The 25,582-nt window shown below is 43.2% G+C and overlaps 1 protein-coding gene and 1 pseudogene across 2 annotated transcripts in view; one reads left to right on the top strand and one right to left on the bottom strand.

The window, feature by feature from the left end:
* LOC308242158 (protein SPO16 homolog) overlaps positions 1–7,544 on the bottom strand; it is a gene marked incomplete at both ends in the record, with an annotated part of 28,146 nt that extends 20,602 nt beyond the window's left edge. Inside the window, one exon of the mRNA XM_080656031.1 lies at positions 7,476–7,544. Within this exon, the coding sequence (XP_080512157.1) occupies positions 7,476–7,544 (69 nt within the window). The remainder of the gene's footprint in view (positions 1–7,475) is intronic.
* Positions 162–2,380, top strand: LOC308242586 (N-acetylglucosamine-1-phosphotransferase subunits alpha/beta-like; annotated as a pseudogene). Its single transcript has 2 exons — positions 162–2,231; positions 2,297–2,380. The product of its transcript is annotated as an N-acetylglucosamine-1-phosphotransferase subunits alpha/beta-like (transcript).
* Positions 7,545–25,582: the final 18,038 nt, after the last annotated feature.

Below are 25,582 nucleotides of genomic sequence, written 5' to 3'. Positions count from 1 at the left end.
GGATACAAAAAAAAAAAAATCTGAATGGTCCCTGAGAGCCCTCAGAGACTGGGCTGAAGAGAGGCCGTTCAGTCCTGGAAAGCAATACAGCAACCTCCCCAAATACAGCCCTGTCAGAAACAGATACTTGAGAGATTAAGATTGAAATTGGGCAGACAGCCATGCCGATTGACGTGATATACACCTGGGTGAATGGCACTGACCTTGAACTACTGAAGGAACTGCAGCAAGTCAGGAAACAGATGGAAGAGGAGCAGAAAGCCATGAGAGAAATCCTTGGGAAGAACACAACAGAACCAACTAAGTAGAGTGAGAAGCAGCTGCAATGTTTGCTGACACACTGCATTAAGCTGCCAGTGCTTGTCCTGGACCCACCCCTGCCGGCCAATGTCACACTGAAGGACCTGCCATATCTTTACCCTTCTTTTCATCTTGCCAGCAACATATTCAATGTTGCAAAACCAAAAAACCCTTCAACTAATGTTTCAGTTGTTGTTTTCAATAGGACTAAGAGTGTTAAAGATGCCCATGCTGAAACCTTTAAGGGAAATAGCAAACAGACATTTTGGAGGGGCTATCTGACCACAGATAAAGAAGTCCCTGGGCTAGTGCTAATGCAAGATTTGGCTTTCCTGAGTGGGTTTCCACTGACCTTCAAGTAGACAAATCAACTAAAAGCAAAATTGCCAGAAAATCTTTCTTCTAAAATAAAACTGTTGCACCTGTACTCAGAGGCCAGTGTAGCACTCCTAAAATTGAACAACCCCAAAGATTTCCAAGAACTGAATAAGCAGACTAAGAACATGACCATCGATGGGAAAGAACTGACCATAAGTCCTGCGTATTTATTATGGGACCTGAGTGCCATCAGCCAGTCCAAGCACGATGAAGACATTTCTGTCAGCCGTTTTGAAGATAATGAAGAACTGAGATACTCACTGTGATCCATTGAGAGGCACGCACTGTGGGTTCGGAACATTTTCATAGTCACCAATGGGCAGATTCCGTCCTGGCTGAACGGATAATCCTCGAGTGACAATAGTAACACACCAGGATGTTTTTCGAAATTTGAGCCACTTGCCTACCTTTAGTTCACCAGCTATTGAAAGTCACATTCATCGCATTGAAGGGCTGTCCCAGAGGTTTATTTACCTGAATGACGATGGCATGTTTGGGAAGGATGTCTGGCCAGCTGATTTTTATAGTCACTCCAAAGGTCAAAAGGTTTATTTGACATGGCCTGTGCCAAACTGTGCTGAGGGGTGCCCGGGTTTCTGGATTAAAGATGGCTATTGTGACAAGGCTTGCAATAACTCAGCCTGTGATTGGGATGGTGGGGATTACTTTGGTAACAATAGAGGGAGTCACTATGGTGCTGGAGGCAGGGGAACCGGGAGCTTGGGAGCTGTCCAGGCCTGGCACTTTGGCAGAGGAATAAACAGTGTCTCTTACTGTAATCAAGGTTGTTCAAACTCCTGGCTCACTGATAAGTTCTGTGACCAGGCCTGCAACGTCTTGTCCTACAGTTTTGATGCTGGCGACTGTGGGCAAGATCATTTTCATGAATTATATAAAGTAACTCTTCTCCCAAACCAGACTCACTATGTTACCCAAAAGGTGAATGCCTACCTTATTTCAGCTTTGCAGAAATAGCCAAAAGGGGAATCAAAGGTGCCTACAGTGACAACCCCGTAATTCAACACGCTTCCATAGCCAATAAGTGGAAAACCATCCACCTCATAATGCACAGTGAAATGAATGCAACTACAATACATTTTAATCTCACACTTCAAAGTAGGGACGACAAGGAGTTCAAAATCCAGATCGCAGTTGAGGTTGACACAAGAGAGGAACCGAAACTGAACTCTACCACCCAGAGGTCTTACCAGACATTGGTTAGCTCCATAACACTTCTTCCAGAGGTGTAAATCCCACTTGAGGATATTCCCGAAGAAAAATGCTTCCCAAAGTTCAAGAGACACGATGTTAACACAACAGGGAGAACCCAAGAGGAGGTGAAAATTCCCCTGGTAAATATTTCACTCCTTCCAAAAGAGGCCCAGTTGCATCTCACTAACTCGGATTTGCAACTAGAATGTGGAGATATCACTATAAAAGGATACAACCTATCAAAGTCAGCATTGAGGGAAGGAAGATGGCAGCTGATGGGAAGGCAGACTGCAAGAAAGTGCATGAGTGAGAGAACGAAGGGAGAATGTGTGGACCCATGGGTAGTGTTTGTTTGTGAGTTGAGGGACAGCTATACTCCAGGGGACTGTGGGGGATTGCTAAACAGGGTTCCCATGACCGGGAAACCTCCACTGCTGCTGGGATCCCTCCTGGAGCGACCAGCTCTGATGCGGAGAATGTGCCATCTTGAAAGGGAGAGTGGATGTTGTCAGAAGCCTGAAAATCCCGGGAATATACAACAACAGCACCCAGCGAAGAGCTGCGAAACTGGGAACACTGGTCCCCAAGTGGCACAAGCATGTGGATTCAGAGGAGCTCTGCACCTCCTTATGGAAAGGAGAGAGAGAACTACATAACCAGACACCCAGAGAAGAGAGATCATGGGGAGACAAAGAAACAGCCCGCATATGAAAGAAAAGCAGGCATCACCAGAAAAGGAAGTAAACAAAATGGAGGCAAGCAACCTGAAAGAGAAAGAATTCAGAGAAATGGTCATAAGGTGGATGAAAAGAATGGAAGACAAATTCAACAATATGTGTAAGAACCAAGAGGAAATGAAGAAGAAGCAAGAAGAAATGAAAAGTGACATCGCTGCTATAAAAAAACTCAATAGAAAGCATCAACACTAGAAGAAGCAGAGGACCGCATCGGTGAGGTAGAAGACAAGGTAGGAAAAAATACCCAAGCAGAGAAGCTTCTAGGAATAAAAAAATTAAAAAGCAGGAGAGCCTAAGAGAACATTGGGACAACACGAAATGAAAGAACATCTGCATAATAGGGGTGCCAGAAGGAGAGGAAACTGAGCAAGGAATAGAAAACCGGTTTGAGGAAAGAATGACAGAAAACTTCCCTGATATAGGGAAGAAAAAACTCACACAAATCCAAGAAGTTCACAGAGTCCCAAGCAAAATGAACCCCAAAAGACCGATGCCAAGGCACATTATAATTAAATTGGCAAACACCAACGACAAAGTAAGAATCTTAAAAGCAGCCAGAGAGAGACAGAAAGTTACCTACAAAGGATCCCCCATCAGACTAGCGACTGATTTCTCAACAGAAACACATCAGGCAAGAAGGGAATGGAATGAAAAATATAAAGTCATGCAAAGGAAGGGTCTGAATCCAAGAATACTGTACCTAGCAAGGCTATCTATCAAAATTGAGGGTGAAATCAGGAGCTTCAGGAAAAAAAAAGGACTAAGGGAATTTATTACCACCAAACCAGCAATGCAAGAAATGCTAAAGGGTCTGCTGTAAAAAGAAGAAATAGGAAGCAAAGAAGGAACACGGGTAAAGAATAAAAAAGGTGACAAACAAGTACCTATCAATAATAACTTTAAATGTAAATGAATTAAATGCCCCAATCAAAAGACATAGGGTAACTGAGTGGATAAGAAAACATGACCCGAATATCTGCTGTCTACAGGAAACCCACTTCAGAAAAAAAGACGCACACAGACTGATGGTGAAGGGATGGAAAAAGGTTTTTCTGGCGAATGGAAATGAAAAAAAACTGGGGTAGCAATACTTATATCTGACAAATTATATCTCAAAGTGAAGAACATAACTAGAGATAAGAAAGGCCACTTCAAAATACTAAAGGGAGCAATCCAACAAGAAGAAATAACTCTGGTAAACATATATGCACCCAACACAGGAGCACCCAAATACATAAAAAAAACTTCTGGAGGATAGCAAGAGAGAGATTGACAGCAATACAAACATAGCAGGGGACTTTAATACCCCACTATCACCACTGGACAAATCCTCTAAATAAAAAATCAGCAAAGAAACATCAATCCTAAATGACTCACTACATCAGATGGAATTAACTGACATCTTCAGAACATTTCACCCCAAAGCCAAAGAATATACATTCTTCTCAAGTGCACAAGGGTCATTTTCAAAGATAGACCATATATTGGGTCACAGGCAAAGTCTCTTCAAATTCAAGAAGATAGAAATCATATCAAGCATCTTCTCAGATCACAATGGCATAAAACTGGAAATCAACTACAATAAAAACAATCCAAAAAAATCAAACACCTGGTGACTAAATAGCATGCTATTAAACAATGACTAGGTTACCAGCGAGATCAAAGAAGAAATAAAAACATCATGGCAACAAACGACAATGAAAACACAACAATCCAAAATCTATGAGACACAGCAAGAGGGAAGTTCATAGCTCTACAAGCCTACTACAAAAATGAGAAATAATGGTAATAAATTATCTAACCCGACAACTCAAAAAGTTAGAAAGAGCAACAAGAAAAGCCCAGCGTAAGCAGAAGGAAGGAAATAATAAAGATCAGAGCGGAGATAAACAACATAGAGACCAAAAAAACAATACAAAAGATCAACAAAACCAAGAGCTGGTTCTTTGAAAGGATAAACAAGATTGATGAACCTCTAGCCAGGCTCACCAAGAAGCAAAGAGAGAGGACCCAAATAAGCAAAATCAGAAATGAAAGAGGAGAAATAACAACAGACCCCACAGAAATACAAAGGATTGTTTAAAATACTATGAACAAATCTATTCCAACAAACTGGACAACCTGGAGGAAATGGACATATTCCTAGAAAAATACAACCTTCCAAAACTCAATCAGGAAAAATCTAAAATTCTGAATAAGCCAATAACTATGGAGGAAATTGAAGCAGTCATCAAAAAGCTTCCAGCAAACAATAGCCCGGGGCCAGATGGCTTCACAGGGGAGTTTTACCAAACGGTCAAAGAAGAACTAAAACCTATCCTCCTCAGACTATTCCAAAAATTCAAGAGGAAGGAACACTTCCAAGCTCATTCTATGAAGCCAGTATTACCTAATACCAAAACCAGGTAAAGACACCACAAAAAATGAGAACTACAGGCCAATATCCCTCATGAACATAGATGCCAAAATCCTCAACAAAATTCTAGCAAATCGGATCCAGCATTATATCAAAAAGATCATACACCATGACCAAGTAGGATTTATCCTGGGGATACAAGGATGGTACAATATCTGCAAATCAATAAACATGATACATCACATAAACAAATTGAGAGATAAAAATCACATAGTCATATCATTTGAAGCAGAAAAAGCATTTGACAAAATCCAACACCCTTTCTTGATAAAAACCCTCAGCAAAGTGGAAATAGAGGGATCATACCTCAACATAATAAAAGCCTTATATGACAAACCTACAGCCAACATCATACTCAATGGGCAAAAACTAAAATCATTTCACCTAAGAACAGGAACAAGACAGGGAAGCCCACTTTCATCACTCCTGTTTGACATAGTACTGGAAGTGCTAGCCATAGATATTAGACAAGAAGAAGAAATATAAGGTATCCAAATTAGAAAAGAAGAAGTAAAGCTATCATTATTTGCAGATGACATGATATTGTACATAGAAAACCTGAAGACTCCATCAAGAAACTATCAGACTTAATAAGTGAATTCAGCTAATAGTGAAATTACAGAAAGAGATTTAAAAAAACCAGTCCCATTTACCATCACACCAAAAAAATTAAGATACCTAGGAATAAACTTAACTAAGGAGATAAAAGACCTGTACTGGGAAAACTACAGGACATTGAAAAAAGAGATAGAGGAATACATAAACTCATGGAAGAACATACCATGTTCATTAAAATGTCCATACTACCCAAAGCAATCTATAGATTCAATGCACTCCCCATTAAAACATCAATGGCATATTTCACAGACCTAGGACAAACTCTCCAAAAATTAATCTGAAATAAAAAAGACCCCAAATAGCTGCAGCAATCACAAGAAAGAACAAAGTAGGAGGGATCTCAATACCAGATATCAAGCTGTATTACAAAGCCACTGTTCTCAAAACTGCCTAGTACTGGCACAATAACAGACATATAGACCAATGGTATAGAGAACCCAGAAATCGACCCAAACCAGGAGGTAAGAGCATACAATGAAGTCAAGACATTCTCTTCAATAAATGGTGTTGGGAAAATTGAACATAAACATGCAAAAAAAAAAAAAATGAAACTAGACCACCAACTTATACCATACACAAAAATAAACTCAAAATGAATAAAGGACTTAAACGCAAGATGGGAAACCATAAAAATCAGAGAGGAATCCACAGGCAGCAAAATCTCAGACATATGCCGAAGCAATATCTTCACTGATACAGCTCGTAGGGCAATGGAAGTTAAAGAGAAAATAAATAAATGGGGATACATCAAAATAAAAAGCTTCTGCACAGCAAAAGAAACCATTAACAAAACAAGAAAGCCCACTGCATGGGAGAACATATTTGCCAATGTTATATCCGATAAGAGTTTAATATTCAACATTTACAGAGAACTCATACAACTTTAACAAAAGGAAGATAAACAACCCAATCCAAAAATGGGAAACGGACCTAAATAGATTCTTTTCTAAAGAGGACATAAGGAAGGCCAAGAGACATATGAAAACATGCTCAAAGTCACTTATCATCTGAGAGATGCAAATCAAAATGACACTGAGGTACCATCTCACACCTGTCAGAATGGCTCTCATCAACAAATCAACAAATGACAAGTGCTGGCAAGGGATATGGAGAAAAAGGAACCCTCGTGCACTGCTGGTGGGAATGCAGACTGGTGGAGCCACTGTGGAGAACAGTATGGAGTTTCCTTAAAAAACTAAAAATGGAACGCCCATTTGACCCAGTGATCCCACTTCTAGGAATATATCCCAAGAAACTAGAAACACCAATCAGAAAGGATATATGCACCTCTATGTTCATAGCAGCACAATTTACCATAGCTAAGATTTGGTAACAGCCTAAGTGCCCATCAGCAGATGAGTGGATTAAAAAACTGTGGTACATCTACACAATGGAATACTACGCTGCTGTAAAAAGCAAGGATCTCTTACCATTTGCAACAGCATGGATGGACCTGGAGAGCATTATGGTAAGCGAAATAAGCCAGTCAGAGAGAGATAAATATCACATGATCTCACTCATTTGTTGAATATAGTGAACAACATAAACCGATGAACAAAAAGAGATCCAGAGACAGAGAAGCATAGACCGTCAAACCTCAGAGGGAAGGTAGGGAAGGTTGGGGGTAAGCGGGGAGAGATCAACCAATGGACTTCTATGCATGCATATAAGCAAAACCAATGAACACATATACTAGATGGGTGAGGGCATGAGCGGGGGTGTGTGTGGGGGCAATGGGAGGATAAAGACACATATGTAACACCTTAATCAATAAAGGGGAAAAAAAAAGATCAATGGCCCAAATGCCTCTATACCTTAAGAGATGAACTAATAATAATGGTGGTTGTCCATTTTATATTTTCTTTTTCAGCACTTTCAGCCATCTGTCTTTGGATCAATCCATCTTTTAATGGTGTCACAAACTAAGAAAAATAAGAGCAAAAAGAACACAAAAAATGTTTATTTGATAAATAAGTAAATTAAAGATAGAAATAAAACTAGGGTCAGCATCCTTGATGATGGCAACCAGCAGGAAGGTAGGGAGGGAGAGTGTGTGAGAGAGTGAGGGAGAAAATAGAGGTGTGTGTGGGTGAGTGAAATAGGGACAGTTAGACCCTGCAGTTCTTCCAGGGGGCTGCCAATCCGGGCAGTCTTAGATGGCAAAACCCCACTGCCACCACAAACACTCTAGGGAGGACACTGGCGGCAGAGACCACGCCATCTTGAAGAACAGAACTGCTTGAGACTAGAATCCTAGCCTTGCCAACACCCAGTCTGGTCATAGAAGCAAACCGAGACCCTATAGCCGTTCTGGTAGAAGATCTGCCACCACAGCTGCAGACCCAGGGACACCAAGACTCCAGGCACCCGGCAGCAGATTTCTGTGAGTCACAAAGCCAATCCCCCTCCCCACTGCCCCCGCAGCAGTGACATAGAAACTACCAGACCCCAGCCGCACAATAAGGCTTTCTGACACACAAAGCAGTGGCGACTCTGCCTGACTTTGAGCCTTGGTGTCGGACACGGGAAATTTGCTTCCCACAACTAGGCTCCACGCCCAGGCAGGGAGACTGAGCTGAATTTGACTCTAGCTGCTCATCCCTAGGTAGGTAGTTTTCTGCAAACAGATCCCGCGCCCACTCAGGGCAGGGAGACAGTGCTGATCTTAAGCCCGGACTTGCGAAATCGGGGAATTTGTTTCCCGAGACTCGTTTCCATGCCCAGGCAGGGAGATTGAGCTGAATTTGAGCCTAGCTGCTCATCCTTAGGGAGACTGTTTTCTGTGACCAGATCCCGCGCCCACACAGGGCAGGGAGACAGCGCTGATCTTGAGCCCGGCCTTGCGAACTCAGGAAATTTGTTTCCCATGACTTGTCTCTACGCCCAGGCAGGGAGACTGAGCTGAATTTGAGCCTAGCTGTGCATCCTTAGGAAGGTTGTTTTCTGCAACCAGATCCTGCGCCAACACAGGGCAGGGAGACAGCCCTGAATTTGAGCCTGGACTTGAGAACTCAGGGATTTGGTTTCCCGCAACTAGTCTCCGCATCCAGGCAGGGAGACTGAGCTGAATTTGAGCCTAGCTGCTCATCCCTAGGGAGGTAGTATTCTGTGACCAGATCCCACACCCACGCAGGGCAGGGAGACAGCGCTGAACTTGAGCCTGGACTTGTGAACTCGGGGAATTTGTTTCCCATGACTAACTCCATGCCCAGGCAGGGAGGCAGTCCTGAATTTGAGCATAGGCGCATGACCTTGGGGAGATTGTTTTCTGTGACCAGATCCTGCACCCACGCAGGGAGACAGCACTGAATCTGAGCCTGGAGGTGCAAACCCGGGAGTTTGTTTCCCATGACCAGACACTGCTCCTTAGCAGAGAGGCTGCGCTGAATTTGAACCTGGATGTGTGGACTCGAGGAGTTTGTTCCCCATGACCAGACCCTGTGCCCACACAGGGAGGCAGCACTGAATTTGAGCCTGGGTGCATGGACACAGGGAGTTTGTTTTCCATAGTGCACACCTGCGTGACCAGACCCCACACCCACACTAAGTGGCAGTGCCACCTGACTTTGATTCAGGGCAAGTGCACACAGAAGGCTGTTTACCGCAGGGTGGAAGTGGAACACCTGCCAACACAGTGCGACTGAGCAACCTGGTCTCCAAAGCAGATCGGGGACTCTGAATCTCCACGCATGAGGCAGCAATGAGCACCAGTAACTAGACTCTGTTCCTCATTGCGTGCGCCTGGGATCCCTGATTCCCAGTACATTCACACTAAGAGCCAGTGACTCCAATTCTTGGCGCATGTGCACACAGGGACCCTGATTCTCAGTGCGAGGTAGCACCAAACAACAGAGACTCTGATACTCGATTCTCAGCATGGACACAGGGAGCCTCTGACTCCTGACACACAATAGGGGACTTTGATTTTTGGCACACGCCAGTGGGTTTTCTGTTTCAACGTGGTGCAGGCAGGGTCCCTGATTCTAGGTGCACACATGAGGCCACACTAAGCGCCTGTGACTCTGACCCAGGGCAAGTGTGGCTCCCACCAACCCACAGCAACGGCATGTCTTGGTGTCAGAGCTCTTCAGTGACACTTGGGGGGTGCAAAACTCCCACTGCACATGGTCCAGGCCCCTGAAACTTGACATCTGAACCTTCTGGTGATAGTCAGAATGGGGAGACAACGAAGCAATCCCCAGAGGAAAGAAAAGGAGGAATCGCCAAGAAAGGAAATAAGCAAAACGGAAGCATGCAACATGACAGAAAAAGAATTCAGAGTAATGGTCATACAGTTCATACACCGGATGGATGAGAAAATTAACAACCTATGCAAAAATCAGGAAGAAATGAAAAATGATATAGCTACAACAAAAACACCATGGAAGGCTTCAATAGTAGGCTAGAAGAAGGAGAGGACCGAATTAGTGAGTTAGAAGATCAGCTACAGAAACAAGCCCAATCTGAATAACAACTAGAGAAAAAAAATAAAAAGCAGGAGGAAAGCCTAAGAGAGCTTTGGGACAATGCAAAAAGAAATAACATACGTATAATAGGGCTGCCAGAAGGACAAGAAGAGCAGCAAGGATTAGAAAATTTATTTGAAGAAATAATGACAGAATACTCCCCTGATATGGGAAAGAAAAAAGTTACTCAAGTACAGAGAGTCCCAAGCAAGAGGAATCCCAAAAGACCCACACCAAGACACACCATAATTACAATGGCAAATGTTATCGACAAAGAGAGAATCTTAAAGGCTGCAAGAGAGAGACAGAGAGTTACCTACAAAGGATCCCCCATCAGATTATCAAATGATTTCTCAACAGAAACACATCAAGCTAGAAGGGAATGGAAGGAGATATACAAAGTGATGCAAACCAAGGGACTGAATCCAAGAATACTCTATCCAGCAAGACTATCAATCAAAATTGAAAGAGAAATCAGGAGCTTCACAGACAAAAAAAAGGCTAAGGGAGATTATCACTACCAAGCCAGCAATGCAAGAAATGCTAAAGGGAATGCTGTAAAAAGAAGAAACAAGCCGAAACCGGTTTGGCTCAGTGGATAGAGCGTCGGCCTGCGGACTGAAAAATCCCGGGTTCGATTCCAGTCAAGGGCATGTACCTTGGTTGCAGGCACATCCCCAGTGGGAGGTGTGCAGGAGGCAGCTGATCGATGTTTCTCTCTCATCGATGTTTCTAGCTCTCTATCCCTCTCCCTTCCTCTCTGTGAAATATCAATAAAATATATTTTTTTAAAAAAAGAAGAAACAAAAAGGTAAGAAGGAACACAGCCTCAAAAAATAAAAATGGCTACAACAAGTACCTTTCAATAATAACTTTAAACTTAAAAGGACTAAATGCTCCAATCAAAAGACATCAAGTGGCTGAATGGATAAAAAAACATGACCCATATATATTCTGTCTACAAGAGACCCATCTTAGAACAAGGGACTCACACAGACTGAAAGTGAAGGGATGGAAAAATATCTTTCAGGAAAATGGAAATGAAATAAAACTAGGGTAATGGAGACATTCTTAAAAATATCTGAAAGTCAAAATTGGACATTGAAAAGTATCTGTCTTGTTATATATTAAATTTATTCAATACTATGCTTTCTATTAACAATTATTAAAAGCAATGATTCCCACTTCAGACAACTCACATTTTGAGTGTGATATTAGCTATGGGCTTATCATACATTGCCTTTATTATACAGTCATGCACCACAATACGTTTTGGTCAACACAGATGACATATATGGTGGTGGTCCCATCCTATATAATAAAAGGCTAATATGCAAATAGACTGAACTATAAAACAATTGAACAACCAAACAACCGGTCGCTTTGATGTGCACTGACCACCAGAGGGCACACGTGGAACATGGCGGGCGTTGGCCACAGCTGGATGGTAGAGCAGATGAGCAGGGGCACCAGACCAAGGCGGGAAACTGATCACTGTCATCGGGGCAAGCCTCTGGTGGTTACTGAAAATTCTTTGCTCCCGCATGACATGGTCCCACCTGGTGTTCACACCTGCTGCCAGTGCTGGCCCCATGTGCACCCACAGCCAGTGCCAGAGCCGCCGCTCGCACCCACTGCCAGTGCCCAGTGCCACCCTGATCGTTCAGCACCATCAGCGGGTGCGAGTGTCGGCTGCTGGCCCCGATCGCCCCCCAGGACTTCTCCACCTTTCCCTGCTCCTGAGGGGTGATTGGGCCGGCAGCCTCCTCCGCTTCATCCACTGGCCCCACTCGCATCCACTGCTGGCACCGACCCCAATTGCTTCACACCATCTGAGGGTGCAAGAGGGCCGGCACTGTCAGCGCATGTGAGCAGCGGTGGCGGGAGCAGGGCTGCCAGCAGACAGAGCACTAGGGGCCATGGCAGGAGGGGCTGGATGGGGGCACAGAGGATGGGCCAAGACCCACCCTCTGTGCCCACCACAGCCTCATGGCCCACAGTTCCTTTCAAGGTGCATGAATTCATGCACTTGGCCCCTAATAAGATTATAATGGAGCTGAAAAATTCCTATCATGTAGTGATGTCATAACCGTTCTTTGGTTTTGCAACCATAGCATAAAGTTTGCAAAAATCAACAAGGCTGTGGTGACATGCCAAACAACTTTAACCTGGGCATGGATGACGGTGACACTGAGGAGCTCCTAGAGGTGGTTCCTGAGGAATCGACTACTGAGGAGTTGTCCAAACAAGCAGAGGAACACATCACTAAAGAATATGCAAGAGAAGGAAACTGCAGAAGAAAAACAAGAACCTCCAGAAAATTGACAGTGAAGGGTTTAGCAGAAGCTTTTACATAGCTCAACAAGCCTCCTAAAAAGATTAAAACATGGACAAGAGAAACCAAGATGGCGGTATAGGTAAACACCTAAACTGCTGCCTCACACAACAATTTCAAAACTACAACTAAAAGACAAAATGGACATCATCCAGAACCACAGGAAGGCTGGCTGAGTGGAAATTCTACAACTAGAAGGAAAGAGAAAAGCACACTGAGACTCAGAGGAGCTGCAGGAGGCAGAGGTACTGAGACGTGTGCACGGAGAGGACTGGCAAGTGAGTGCTCGGCTGGCTTTCTCAAGTGGGAGGGAGACAAAAGCTCCCAACTGTGTTGAACTCCAGTTCCGGGCGAGACTCTGGGGACTCAGACTCATACGAGGTGAAACTGGACTGTCAGGAAAGAGAAAAGCACACTGAGACTCAGAGGAACTGTGGAAGGCAGAGGTACCAAGGCGCATGCGCAGGCAACTGAGTATGCGGCTGGCTTTCTCAAGCGGGAGGGAGACAAAAGCTCCCGACTGCACTGAACTCCAGTTCCAGGTGAGACTCTGGGGACACAGACTCATTCGGGGAGAAAATGGACTGTCTGGCAGCGGGCGGAATTCGAGAGTGGCTTTCTCTCAGAGGTGCTTGCAGCGATTACCACGGGACACTGAGACACAGAGGCCTATTAGGGCAGGGCTGACAGGAAACCAATGCTGTCTGCTCCGCCCTGAGACTCCGCCCCATCCAAGCTGAGCACAGAGGCTTTTGCAAGTCTTGTCTCATAAGGGTGTCTCCAGCACAGAAGTTCTCCCAGCACAGACACAGCTGATCCTCACAGCTAATTGGCCTGGAGGTCAATTCCTTCCCGTGATAAACAACAACAATCAAGGCTTAACTACAACAAGACTGCACACAGTCCACAAAGGGGTGCACCAGGAGTGTCCACCTCAGGTAACTGGGGAGGCTGAGCCACTGGGCCCTATAGGACACCTAGCACGCAAAGCCACTCTATCAACTTAGGGAAGCAGCCAAAATGTGGACATAAAGAAACAGATCACAAATGAAAGAAATGGAGGAAAGCAAATGACTGGATATAGAGTTCAAAACCACGGTTATAAGGTTTTTCAAGAATTTTCTAGAAAAGGCCAATAAATTTAGCGAGACCCTCAAAGATATGAAAAAGGACCAACTAGAAATTAAGCATACACTGACTGAAATAAAAAATAATATACAGAGATCCAACAGTAGACTAGAGGATTGCAAGAATCAAGTCAAAGATTTGAAATACAAAGAAGCAAAAAACATCCAACCAGAAAAGCAAAAAGAAAAAAGAATCCAAAAATATGAAGATAGTGTAAGGAGCCTCTGGGACAACTTCAAGCGTACCAACATCAGAATTATGGGGGTGCCAGAAGAAGAGAGAGAACAAGATACTGAAAACCTATTTGAAGAAATAATGACTGAAAACTTTCCCCACCTGGTGAAAGAAATAGACTTACAAGTCCAGGAAGCACACAGAACCCCAAACAAAAGGAATCCAAAGAGGACCACACCAAGACACATCATAATTAAAATGCCAAGAGCAAAAGACAAAGAGAGAATATTAAAAGCAGCAAGAGAAAAACAGTTAGTTACCTACAAGGGAACACCCATACGATTGTCAGCTGATTTCTCAACAGAAACTATGCAGGCCAGATGGGAGTGGCAAGAAATATTCAAAGTGATGAATAGCAAGAACCTACAACCAAGATTACTCTACCCAGCAAAGCTATCATTCAGAATTGAAGGGCAGATAAAGAGCTTCACAGATAAGAAAAAGCTAAAGGAGTTCATCACCAACCAAACCAGTATTATATGAAATGCTGAAAGGTATTCTTTAAGAAGAGGAAAAAGAAGAAAAAGGTAAAGATAAAAATTATGAACAACAAGTACATATCTATCAACAAGTGAATCTAAAAATCAAGTGAATAAAAAAATCTGATGAACAGAATAAACTGGTGAATATAATAGAATCAGGGGCATAGAAAGGGAATGGACTGACAATTCTCGGGGGGAAAGGGGTGTGGGGGGTACGGGAAGAGACTGGACCAAAATCGTACACCCATGGATGAGGACAGTGGGGGAGGTAAGAGCAGAGGGTGGGGTGGGAACCGGGTGGAGGGGAAAAAAGAGGAACAATTGTAATAATCTGAACAATAAAGATTTATTAAAATAGCAAAAAAAAAAAGTTTAAAACATGGACTCCCAACACCAAACAGTTTTGATTAATAGAGAAGAACGTTTGTTGTGCCTTATCTATATATATAAAAGCCAAGCAACCGGAATGACCGGAACGACCGGTTGCTATGACGTGCACTGTGGGGCCAGCCAGCCAACTCACATGTCCCCTCCCCTCTGCCAGCCTGGCCCAATCGGCCCCCATTCGGGTAGGCTGGCCGGACCCCACCCATGCACGAATTCGTGCACCAGGCCTCTAGTATGCTTATAAACAAATGTATGATAAAAAAGAGAGGAAATCTGAGAGAGGATCCAAGACGGCGTAGGTAAACACCTAAACTGCTGCCTCGCACAACAATTTCAAAACTACAACTAAAAGACAAAACGTCTATCACCCAGAGCCACGGGAAAGCTGGCTGAGTGGAAGTTCTACAACTAGAAGGAAAGAGCAAACAGCATTGAGGGGTGCACAAGCGCGGAAAAGCTGAGGTACAGAGACGCGCGAATCGGGAGCACTGCTGTTTTCAACCCAAAGGGAGATAAGCTCCCGATTACTCCAAACTCCAGTTTCTGGGGAGACGCGGGGGACCCAAACTCCTACGGGGAGAAGCTGGACTGTCTGCCATGGGGTCGGAAAGTGAGGGAGGCTTGCTTGCAGGGCTGCGCACAGGAATAATTGTTTACTGTGCTGGGGCACGGGACGCAGGGACACGGTCGGAGATGCAGAGCCGACTTCTGGCAGCCATCGCTGTTTGCCACGCCCTAGCCTAGTCACGCCCTGAGACCCCGCCCCGCACAACCTACAAACCCACCCAAGCTCCAAGCAGCGGCTTTAGCATATGAATGGTCTGCCCTATTACAGCTTAACCTAGCAAACTTGCAGCCTGGGTCAGACAGCTCCAAAACCTCCAAACCCCAAGCAAAGAGGAGAAAACTGTAGTTCTCGCTGTAGCGCCTGCTGGGTGGCCTCAGACAGTAGCTGACCTGCTCCCATTGGAGATCCAGAAGCCAGTGTACCTAGTGGTCAGTGTGAGACACCAGATTTCAACTCCTCACATCCATAAGTATCAGATTCAAGAGGCAGACTCAGTGAGCACCAAAGCCCCACTGAAACAAGTCCTGCACCATAAGCGTGTCTCCAGCGCAGCAGTTCTCCCATTATAGACACAGCAGGTCCTCACAGCCAATTGGCCTGGAGGTCAATTCCTCCCAGTGTACCACCAGCAATCAAGGCTTAACTACACCAAGACTTTGCACTCAGCCCACAAAGGGGTGTACCAAAGGCGTCCACCTCAGGTGATTGGGGAGGCTGAGCTACTGGCCCCTATAGGTCACCTACCACACAAAGCCACCTCATCAACACAAGGAAGCAGCAAAATGCAGAGACAAAGAAACATGTCACGAATGAGAGAAATGGAGGAAAGCAAACTACTGGACGACATAGAGTTCAGAACCACATTTTTAAGGTTACTCAAGAATCTTCTAAAAACCCCTGAGGAACTTAGTGAGACCTTTAAGGATCTTAATGAGAATACCAAAAAAATAAAAAAGGACCAGTCAGAAATTAAGCATACACCGTCTGAAATAAAGAATATACAGAAACTCAACTGTACATCAACGTACCCCAAGAATCAAACCAAAGATCTGAAATATGAGGAAACAAAAAACACCCAACCAGAAAAACAAAAAGAAAAAATCCAAAAATATGAAAAAAGTGTAAGGAGCCTCTGGGACAACTTTAAGCATACCAACATCCGAATTTTTGGGGTGCCAGAAGAAGAGAGAGAGCAAAATATTGAAAACCTATTAGAAGAAATAATGACAGAAAACTTTCCCTACCTGGTTAAAGAAATAGACTTACAAGTTCAGGAAGCACACAGAATCCTATACAAGAGGAATCCAAAAAGGACCACACCAAGACACATCATAATTAAAATGCCAAGGGCAAAAGACAAAGAGAGAATCTTGAAAGCAGCAAGAGAAAAACGGTTAGTTACCTACAAGGGAGCACCCATACAACTGTCAGCTGATTTCTCGGCAGAAACTATGCAGGCCAGAAGGGAGTGGCAAGAAATATTCAAAGTGATGAACAGCAAGAACCTACAACCAAGATTACTCTACCCAGCAAAGCGATCATTCAGAGCTGAAGGTCAGATAAAGAGCTTCACAGACAAGAAAAACCTAAAGGAGTTCATCACCACCAAACCAGGATTACATGAAATGCTGAAGGGTGTTCTTTAAGAAGAGGAAGAAGAAGAAAAAGGTAAAGATAAAAATTATGAACAACAAAGTGACATCAAATACATACCTACCAACAAGTGAATCTAAAAATCAAGTGAATAAAAAATCTGAAGAACAGAATGGACTGGTGAATATAATAGAATCAGGGACATAGAAAGGGAGTGGACTGACAATTCTCACGGGGAAGGGGGTGTGAGGGGTGCGGGAAGAGATTGGACAAAAAGCTTACACCTATGGATGAAGACAGTGGCGGGGGGTAAGGGCATGGGGTGCGGTGGGGAATCAGGTGGAGGGAAGCTATGGGGGAAAAAAAGAGGAACACCTGAGCCGAAACCGGTTTGGCTCAGTGGATAGAGCGTCGGCCTGCGGACTGAAGGGTCCCGGGTTCGATTCCGGTCAAGGGCATGTACCTTGGTTGCGGGCACATCCCCAGTAGGGAGTGTGCAGGAGGCAGCTGATCGATGTTTCTCTCTCATCGATGTTTCTAGCTCTCTATCCCTCTCCCTTCCTCTCTGTAAAATACCAATAAAATATATTTAAAAAAAAAAAAAAAAAAAAAAAGAGGAACACCTGTAATAATCTGAACAATAAAGATTAAAAAAAAAAAAAGAGAGGAAATCTAAGCAAACCACTATGGATGTATTTCTGAAAAAAGTGACATCTCCTTAAGAAGAGGAACAACTTCCAATCCTAAAAGCTCCATTCATAGTAAGTGCCCTATACAAGTTGTACCATTTTTAAATCTTTTATTCTATACTAGAGGCCTGGTGCAATGTAAATTCGTCACTCAGCGGGGGGGTCCCCCTCAGACGGGCCTGTGCCCTCTCACAGTCCGGGACTCCTTGGGGGATGTCCACCTGCCAGTTTAGGCCTGCTCCCCAGGGGATCGAGACTAAGCTAGCAATCAGACATCCCTCTGGCAGCCCGGGAGCCCTCAGGGGATGTCCGACTGACAGCTTAAGGCTAAAATGATCCATGTGGTAATCAGTATGAACTCATTGTTAGCTTGATATACAGATGAATACACCTAGAAATACGTATACATATATGTATATACATGGATTAGTATACACTGGTATACATGCATTAATTTCTTTTCTTTGTCAGTTGAGAGAGGTCTAAAAGAAATGATACGCTAGCCAGATTTTGGTTTCTAATACCTTTCACCGATAAAAGGAATGATAGCTCCTTGAAGAAATGGTTGATTCTAGGATGGGGACAGGAAATATGCATGATGAGCCTAGAGCATTTTGTAATCCCAGAAATTAAAGAAGTGATTTAAAACAAAAACAAAATAACAGAAAAAAACCCACATTGAGAGGGGTATGTCAAAAGAGTGGTGGAACAAACTGAAAGAGATCCCAATAGTCAAAGCTGGAACAATCTCAGCAGCAAAATAAAATACTATTACCTTATAACTCCAAATATTAAAAATATACCCATAAGTGCATACTGATATAAATGATTAAATAAATAAATGGGAGACATGAGATAAATCTGACACTTTCCACGAAACATTGGAGAAACCTGACAAATACTACCTCAGCCACGTGGTCAAAGTTATCATCAACATTCATAAATCATATTGATAGTATACACTCTTGATATGATGTAGTTTTCCTTTCAGTAACCCAAAACCCTAGTCCCATCTTGAGAAAAACACGAAATTCCAGTAGTAGGGCATCCTACAAAAAATCCAACCAGCTCTCCTCAAAACTGTCAAGATGATCAAAAACAAAGAAGGTCTGAGAAACTGTCTCAGCCAAGAGAAACCTAAGGAGACTCTGCAACTAGTGATATACTAGTTGAAATCCTGGAACAGAAAACACACACACACACACACACACACAAAGGAAATCTGAATAAACTATGGGCTTTGGTTAAAAACTGTAGTACTATTGGATGATTAATTGTAACAAATGTTCCATACTAATGTAAGATGTTGTTAATAGAGAAAACTAGTTATAGAGCATGTGGGAATACACTATACTAACTTCTCTTTTTTTATCTGTCTAAACTGTTCTAAATATAAAGTCTATTAAAAAATATCCTGCCTCTCTTTCAAGGCCCATAAGTCCTGCCTCCTGCAAGAAACTATCCCTGAGCCCCTCAAACTAAATGAGACCTGTCCTTCCTCATAATCCACCTTACAACTCCTCTGTTGAGCACTTACCATACTTGCCTAACAAAATTATTTAAAAACATATTTCATTTCCCCTAATTCATAAGCTTCTTAATGTCAACCAAAATTATTTTTACCATGTTACTCAATACAAAATTAAATCAAAGCAATATTTAGAAACCAACTAATCCAAATGAAAGTCACTTTCAGTGATGGTGAGTTAATATCTCCTAGGTCAGTGGTCAGCAAACTGCGGCTCGCGAGCAACATGCGGCTCTTTGGCCCCTTGAGTGTGGCTCTTCCACAAAATACCACAAGCGGGCGCGCACGTACAGTGCAATGGAAACTTCATGGCCCATGTGCAGAAGTTGGTTTTTGGCTCTCAAAAGAAATTTCAATCGTTGTATTGTTGATATTTGGCTCTGTTGACTAATGAGTTTGCCGACCACTGTACCTAGGTGGTTTCATGCTTCTTTTGAACAACTCTAATAATTAGAAAGTTCCTCCTGCTGAGTTGAAACCAGCTGCTCTAGAATTTCCTCATTTACTGCATGTATGAATGAACAACAAGTTAACTGGCTCTAGGAAAGGAAGGACACCTTCTGTTTTATCTAATACTATATCTCCAACACCTGCTACACAGTAGACGTTCAAAAAATGTTTGTTTTTGAATGTTTTGTTAGCTGGTTGGGGGAAGGACTGTAACTTTTATTCCTCCAGCCCCATTAAATTTAATATACTGTCTATCTAATGACAATCCACTGTGTATCTGATGACACAAGCATAACATATATTAATTTAAATCTCTTTTAAATATATTTTATTGATTTCAGAGAAGAAGGGAGAGGGAGAGAGAGATAGAAACATCAACGATGAGAGAGAATCATTGATTGGCTGCCTCCTGCATGCCCCAAACTGGGGATGGAGCCCGAAACCCCGGTATGTGCCCTTGGCCGAAATCGAACCTGGGATCCTTCAGTCCGCAGGCCGATGTTCTATCCACTGAGCCAAACCGGTTAGGGGTAAATCTTTTTTGTTGTTGTTATTCCTCACCCAAGGACTGAGAATATGTTTCCCATTGATTTTTTAGAGTGGAAGGGATGGGAGGGGGAAGAGGAGGAGAAGGAGGAGGAAGAGGAGGAGGAGGAGGAAGGGATGGAGGGAGGAAGAGGAGGAGGAGGAGGAGGAGGAGGAGGAGGAAGGGATGGGGGGAGGAAGGGGAGGAAGAGGAGGAGGAGGAGGAGGAGGAGGAGGAGGAGGAAGGGATGGGGGAGGAAGAGGAGGAGGAGGAGGAGGAGGAGGAAGGGAGGAGGAGGAGGAGGAGGAGGAGGAGGGGGAGGAGGAGGAGGGGGAGGGGGAGGAGGAGGAGGAGGAGGAGGAAAGAGAGGCATCAATGTGAGAAAGTCATGGACTGGTTGCCTCCTTTTCCCACCAGACAGGGTCTGGGGATTGAACCTGCAACCTATACATGCCCTTGACCAAAAATCCAATCCCCCACCCTTTGCCTCCCCTACTCTAACCACTGAGCCCACTGGCAGGGCAGTAACACATTCATTTAAATCTTTACACTCGTATACGTAGGTTTTTTTAATGTATATATTTTGTATTGATTTCAGAGAGGAAGGGAGAGATAGAAACATCAATGATAAGAGAGAATCATTGATCATGCCCTGACCCGGAATCGATCCATGATCTCCTGGTTCATAGGTCAGGCTCAAACACTGAGCCACTCCCACCGGCTATATGTAGGTTTAATAAACAATTTTAACTAAAGCTAAAAGAGGTTAGATAATTCCGTGCATTAAAGGAATTGGGATCAGTAGATCCCCAAGAGTGTATGGTTAACGACTAAGAATGAATCATTAAACCAGGGCTGAGCCTGAGGCTCCCTCAGTACCGGGAACGCCCCCAGACCAGCAGCCGCGGGCGCAGGCCCTCCAGCGCTGACGGGGCACCTCACCGCACCTCTAGCTGGCCGGCTCGCCCAGCTGAGGATAAAAAGCTTGGAGTTTCCCCTCAAGTTTTCAAATTTAAATAAATTTAATACTGCGCAATAATCTCCCGTAAATCCTTATCCCGCTCAGTCGGCTCAGTTCTCAAATGAGAGAGATCTTCATGGCCTCTTCCATTCTTTACCTAAATTTTTTTTTTCTGGGGGGCGGGTGTGCAAGAGATTATGAGCAACATCTATACATAAAATAAATAAAAATATATATAAATTCGCAGGTGGATGATCAGGTTTCTGAAAAGGAAGCCGGTCTACAAATCCTACGGGAAAAACCTGAGAAACCCCTTTCCGAACACACGACTTTTGAGGAAGAAAAGGGCGGGAAGGATCCTCTCTCCACCTGAGCCCTGAGGCAAAGATTTGATCTTGGCAGGTCTGAGGAAACACACACTGCCAGAAGAACAAAGAATAAAGAATGTAAAGTGCCTGGTCCTCAGAAGCCTCATCCCCAAGGCTGCAAACATACCAAGTCAGTAGGTCCTTGAAGCCAGCTCGCTGCTCCCAATCTTCCAGAACCTTCTGTTGGAGCGAGAAGTGCTGCTGGCGGAGCAGAGAGGCCCGAGCTTGTTCTCTGGCCGCTCTAGCCCACCAAGCACCTTCTCGACTCTTTGGGCTTCTGCGCAGCCGCAAACCCTGCTATCATGGCCCCGCCCCCCTCTACCATGGCTCCGCCCCCTGTACCATGGCCTCGCTCCACGTTTCTAGCTTTTCAGGTCGCAAATTTGCACCAACTGTCCTGGGTAAGAAAAAGCAGGGTGGCTTTTTTTGTTTTGTTTTGTTCTTTTTTCCAGTCAGATTTAATTGCCTGGAATTGACTTTTCACAATTTTCTAAATTTTTGTCCTACTACCATAAACAACATAAAACCAAAGTGCCCTTTGGTTTATCAAATTATGAAAAAGTAAAGACTAACATATTCATTAATGCTTGTAAGTATAACAAGAGAAGCCTGTGTGTTTGCAGTTTGGGACTTCATTGTTTTTAGGCCTAACTTTAGCTCAGCAAGTTATTATGCGCTGGTGCTCACAATTGTAAAGATTTAACAAGGAAGAAAAAAAATACCATTTGCTTGGAGCCTAATAGGGTACAAAACTATGTGTCTAACTTTATAAAACATGTATTCCTGAAAAGAAAAAAAAAAAAAGTGCTCCAGGAAAAATCCTTTGAAGTACACTATAATATGGATTAATTATTCCCCAAGATACTCATTTTGAAAATTAGGAGTTTGGTAATATTGATACTATTAGAATTAAGTGCACTCTTTCGCTGCCCCTGATGGACAGTTTCTTAGGACAGATCACACCTTCTGGGTTTGGGAACTCAAGGAATTGACTCAATGACTGGTGTGGGCAGAAGAGGTCAGTGTTGCCAGAGGATCCTCCTTGGAAGGCCCTCTCTATTTCAGAGCAGGCTAATAGCAGAGGGGTAGGGAAGGCATCTGAGATTAGGCAGCAAGTACAAGACAACATTCCCTTTCCACCTGTGATACTACAAGGGAGACTTAGCTGGGTTGCGAGTGGAAACTAGTTCTGGTAATGAAACTGGCAAGTGCAAAGAAGGATCCTTTCTGGGGAGGGTACTGAAGTTCAGGGCAACTCACCCAAATAGGGAGGGGGAGGAAAACTAATCTTATTGAGAACCTACTTTGTATCAGGTACTGAACCAGATACTTTACATACACTCTATTAATCTCCATAAATGCTGTAAGTACATGTTATTCTCATTTTAAAGATGAGGAAACTGGGACTCAGAGATTAAGTTTTTTGGCCAAGATAACATAGCAAGTGAGAAAAGAGCTGGGATGCAAACCTACATATGTCAGATGTCTAGGCCACAGCTCCTTCTCCACACATGGACCTAGTTACAAGATCTGGAACACACCATTTAGGTCATATGAGTAGCAAAAATGACTTAACAGAAATCCACAGACCGTGGAGATAGCATTGATTGTTTAGTCTACCTTCCTTTCTTAGTTTATCCTTCATTCAGTCAATCAACAAATATTTAACTGTGTAGAAGAAAGAGCCTAGTGTCTGGAGTCAAAAAGCCTGGCCTGATAGCATGCCTCCACCATTTACTTAGGTTTGTGACCACAGATAAGCAACAACTTAGTTTACTTATCCTAAAATAAGGATAATAATCATGCCAGTTCATAGGTCGATATATGTTAGTTTTTTAAAACAGTGCCTAAAACATAAGCACTCAATATGTTTACCTGCCATTATTATTCAAATGTTCCTTAATGTTATCTGCCAATCGTACTATTATCTGGCCAGTCCATTAATTCTTCCACTCTCCCAGATAACTGCTTCCTACTTTCTCCTCTCTTCAAATCTCCAGCACCTCTTCTTCATCCTCACTTTCAGCTGAAAACCTTGCTTACTTTTTAAATGAGATAAAAGCATCCGAATGTGAACTTCCACTGGTGCCCACAAGCACATTTACCCATATACTATTAATTTATACCCACAGAGTTTGCTTTTCCTCCAATTATAGCAGATGAACTGTACACGCTCTTATATAACGCCAACTGTCCAGGTGGACACCGGGTCCCACCTCTTGTTGTTTACTCAAGAATATAGCTCTAACAATTCTTTCCTGTCTCTCTTACAACATCAATTTTCTCCTCTCCACTGATCATTCTCAAGAGCAAATAAATATGCTATTATTTCTCTGTTTTAAAAAATCTCTTGATTCTGCTTCCCACTACAGCTAACCATCCCATTTCTCTGCTCGTCTTTACAGTAAAACTCAAAAAGATTGTCTAACATTTGTATTTCTAATGCCTCTTCTCCCATTCTTTCTTAAACTTACTCCAATCGGGCTTATTCATTTTCACCATGCCACAGAAATGGCTGTCAAGGACATTGCTAAATCCAGCAGACAATTTTCAATACTAATTTTACTTGGCGAGTCAGTAGCATTTGTTGCAGTTGGTCACTTCCTCCTCTTGGAAACACTTCCTTCCCTTGGTTTTCCCGTACTGTACTCTCATGGTTTGCCCCTAACCTCACTGGCCACTTTTCAGCAGCCTTTATTTTTTTTTCCCCAATCCCCAAACTCTTGGGAGCACCCCAAGTGCAGTTCTTGGGCCTCTTTTCTGGCTATGTTCACTCCCTCGGTGACCTCATCAACTCATGGTTTTGCATATTCTTCACATGCTAACAAATCCCAAATTCCTATCTCCAGCCTTAGCCTTTGCCCTGAAGTCCAGATTGTTATAACCAACTGCTTATTAAATTTCTACTAACAGACATCTCAAATTTCAGATGTACAAAACTGAACTTCTAATTCCCCCTTGCAAACTTGTACCACCCAGTCTTTCTCATCTCAGTTAATAACTCACATTTTTCCTGTTGTTAAATTAAAATACCTTGCCAAAACCGGTTTGGCTCAGTGGATAGAGCATCGGCCTGCGGACTGAAGGGTCCCGGGTTCGATTCCGGTCAAGGGCATGTACCTTGGTTGCGGGCACATCCCCAGTAGGAGGTGTGCAAGAGGCAGCTGATCGATGTTTCTCTCTCATCGATGTTTCTAACTCTCTATCCCTCTTCCTTCCTCTCTGTAAAAAATCAATAAAATATATTAAAAAAAAAAATTAAAATACCTTGCCTGTCTCTGCTCTGCCCCATCTCATCCATCAGAAAATCTTATTGCCTGTACCTTTAAAATATATCCAGAGCCTGATCACCTGCCTGGTCTGAATCACCATCAACTCTCACCTGGATTGTTGCAGTAGCCTCCTAACAGGTCTTCCTATTTATGTGTTGCTCCTTAAAGTCCCTTTTTAATATAACAACCAGAGTAATCCTTCTTTTAAAATAGAAGTCAGAATTAAAGCTGAAGTTCTTATGATGATTTACAAGGGCCCAACTGATCCAATCCCCCTATTACTCATCGAACCTCTTCTACTACTCTCCCTCTCACCTGCTTCCTCTGCTCCAGCCACATTGGCCCCTCACTGTCTCATACCTGCGAAGGCATGCTCCTGATAGGGCTTTTGCACCAGCTTTCTGTCTAACGTGCTCTCCTTCAGATATTTTCGTAGTTCACTCTCTCTCATCTTAGCTATCATCTTCCAATAAAGTCCAGCTTGACTTCCTAATTTAAAATATTGGAACCACTCTTGACTCCTTTTAGCCAGCTTTGTTTTTTAATAGCACTTGACACCTTCTAACATATTATATAATGTCTGTACTTATTGTGTTTGTTGTTTACAGCCTTTCTTCTCTCACTAGAATGTAAATTCCACAAGAGCAGGGACTTTTGTCTGATGAATTTCTAGAATCCTAGAATAATGATTGGTATCTGTTATAAGCACTAATGAATACTGTCAAAGGTTGAAGTATCATTCATCCTCACATATAAAGCCCCTCCTGTTTTGTGCCTCAGTGATAACATATCACACTTCATTGAATATTAGCATCCATAAGTTAAATAGGAATGGAAGCTTCTATTTTTATTAAAATTCTTAACCTTATTATTTTTAAGTGTTAACTAATTTATTTCAAGCTTTGGTTTTCTGGGTCCAAGCCAACTAATTTTT

Source organism: Plecotus auritus (genome assembly GCF_963455305.1).
Source record: "Plecotus auritus genome assembly, chromosome: 2".
In the NCBI taxonomy this organism is placed as follows: Eukaryota; Metazoa; Chordata; class Mammalia; order Chiroptera; family Vespertilionidae; genus Plecotus; species Plecotus auritus.
Note: the sequence above shows the minus strand (reverse complement) of the source record. Positions and strands in the feature narration are given on the sequence as shown.